This window comes from Frankliniella occidentalis, unplaced genomic scaffold (genome assembly GCF_000697945.3).
Source record: "Frankliniella occidentalis isolate FOCC.00 unplaced genomic scaffold, Focc_3.1 Scaffold2, whole genome shotgun sequence".
In the NCBI taxonomy this organism is placed as follows: Eukaryota; Metazoa; Arthropoda; class Insecta; order Thysanoptera; family Thripidae; genus Frankliniella; species Frankliniella occidentalis.
In genome coordinates this window covers 3,105,153-3,107,677 of record NW_026267132.1, presented here as the reverse complement: position 1 = coordinate 3,107,677, position 2,525 = coordinate 3,105,153, and the positions used below count along the sequence as shown (strand labels likewise).

General features: G+C 59.7%; 1 protein-coding gene across 2 annotated transcripts in view; it reads left to right on the top strand.

The window, feature by feature from the left end:
• Window positions 1–2,525, top strand: part of LOC113204407 (unconventional myosin IC) — a 34,665-nt gene that overhangs the window by 11,584 nt on the left and 20,556 nt on the right. For both annotated transcript variants that reach the window (XM_026419593.2, XM_026419592.2), the window contains exons 2-3: window positions 776–938; window positions 1,014–1,129. In XM_026419593.2, coding sequence (XP_026275378.2) covers window positions 813–938; window positions 1,014–1,129 — 242 coding nt within the window. In that variant the 5' untranslated portion in view covers window positions 776–812. The remainder of the gene's footprint in view (window positions 1–775; window positions 939–1,013; window positions 1,130–2,525) is intronic.

Below are 2,525 nucleotides of genomic sequence, written 5' to 3'. Positions count from 1 at the left end.
GATTTGGTTTGAAGTGAAGTACCCGCTCCTCGGGCGCGGGGTGCGGCGCACAGCCAAGCAACATAGTCGGGGCCCGCCAGGCCAGGACATGCCATAGCTCTCGACTGTGTGTGATGTGTGATGTGTGGGTGGTCGATGACGCGGATCAACACATGCGCGCGTGAGAGAGTTCCGCGTAACCACCAGGACCAGGCCGAGAAGGACATGACCGTGCTGCGACATAAGTGGACAGTTTTCACGAAGGGGATTTACGAGTGCTGATAGATTCCGTGGTGCGACTTACATGCCTCACGCGGGGGCGGGGATAAGATAAAGACGAAAGCCGAGGAGGAATGTAGGCACAAAAGGCCTGCTCGCTCATTTACCTTGCACTTTCTCAAAGGCGGAGTAGAGTCACCGCCGCCTGTCACCGCCTCCTCGGTGGCTCTCTTCCTGGTTGGTTGGAGGCAGTTGGAGGTGGAAGTCGGGTGGAAGGCTACCGCTTTAGACTGTGCGTCTGATTAGCGATGTACTCTCCTGCCTCCGGGTGCACAATACAATATGTCGCCCAGCCCGGCCTGGGGGAGGCCTAGGGGAGGGGGTGAAATGGAAACAAACTCACAAACAAGGACCGTTTTCACACACGCGTTATTTTGCCTTCAGACTGGTTTCTGATTCCGCACCACATCGTCCCGGTGACGCGCAGAATCCCGTTCGCGACGTCTATTTTTCCCCCTTAATTGCCCCCTGCGCGCGGACGGCGACCTGACAGCGTTGTGTCCGTTGTGTGTTGCAGGCGACAGCGCGGACGCGCCGACGACGACCACGACGACATGGAGCGCAGCCTGCACGAGCGGGACCGGGTGGGGGTCCAGGATGCCGTCATGCTGGAGGACCACACGGACGAGCGGGCGTTCGTCGAGAACCTCAGGAAGAGGTTCAAGGAGAACCTCGTCTACGTGAGTGCCGCGTGCCGTACTGATGCGTGCGTGTTCGTCGCGTTCGTCGCGCTGACCTTGCCCGTGTGTTTGCAGACGTACATCGGGCAGGTGCTGGTCTCGGTGAACCCCTTCAAGAACCTGCCCATCTACTCGGCGCAGGTGATCCAGGAGTACCAGAAGACGCACTTCTTCGACGCCCCGCCGCACATGTGAGTTTATTATTGGGATGGCCGCCGTCCAGGATGCCGTGTCTGTCCCATTCGATTCCGTCCACGCCGCCGCGCCGCGTCCTCGGCCCGTTAAGAGCGAGCAGAGAGCGCGCGGCGCTACTCGGAAATGGACGCAAGTGCCACCGTCCGGTCCGCACGCCGGCGCGGCGCAGAGCCGAGAGCCGACCAACTTGGCATTGACCCGACGCAGTGCAATTCATTTTGTGGAAGACTCGCTGCCGTTTTCCTCCCCCCTGTCCCTCCCCTTTCCTCTTTCCACCCCGCAAGATGATGACGATGATGATGATTGACAAGTCTCGTTTTTACCGACCGGTGTTGTGGGGTACAGGAAGGGAGGGGCGGGGGACATGATGGGGGCGGACAGAGCGGGGCGGGGCAGGGCGGGGCGCCGGGACGTCGTGCGGCGGAAGGGGCGTGGATTGATGTACGTGCGCGAAGGGTTAGGCAGGCGAGGTTATAGACATCGGCAAAGTGAAATCCAAATGGGGAGGTCAGATTAGGGGGCAGAGGGGAAGGAAGGGGGGGGGGGCGTCGGCCGGCCGGCCGGCCAGGTCAAACACCTATATACTACTATACGGGTTGTGGATCTTGGCTTGGCTCGCCGCGTTGTCGGAATTTTTTTAAACAACGGTTAACCTTACCGCGGTCCAAGCGACGTTATCATCATTGGAAAGTGGGAGAGAAGGACATTATGTTTATTTTTTGTCGGTTCCACTCAAGTCTATCTTTTCTTGATTGGTCTGTGGCCTGCCGCATCGCTTGCTGGTCGGGCCTGGCCTGGCCTGGCCTGCCTGGGATTGACTCTGGTCAGCCCCCAGCAGCCTGCCGCGAGCCTGTGCGGTGGCCGCGGCAGGCCGCGGTGAAGGTGGTTGGCGACACCACCGGGGCCGTGTATATCTTATCAGCCGCGCTGCGAGCACGTGTGCAATCGAGCTTATCGGGGCCCATCGCACCGGACCCGCGCGTCCGAAGGGTACTTTATTTTGCGGCGTCTGCAATGAGCAACACAGCCTGGCGGATTTAAAATTCAAAGGAGCGCGCGCGCCCGCCCGCCTCCGCCCCTCGACGGGGCTGTGCTGTGCCGCGCCCCGTTGTGAGCGGAGCGGCCGCCGCGCCCGCAGGACCTCGTGTTCGAAAACTGTCCCTCCTATATCCGCTCCGCTCTCGCTTGCAGCGCTTACAGTGGGCGGGGTGGGACGGGGTAGTTTGAGGGTGATCTCCGGGAAAGATGGAAATTCTCGATTTTTCTCACAAACGCCTTGGTATATTTGCTTCTTATCCATGTAGATGACGATTGACTTTCAAATTTTGAACTTTTTGAGCGGGAGCTAAGAGGCTCACCCTGGTCTGCTCTGCTCCACGTAGCTTATTCGTG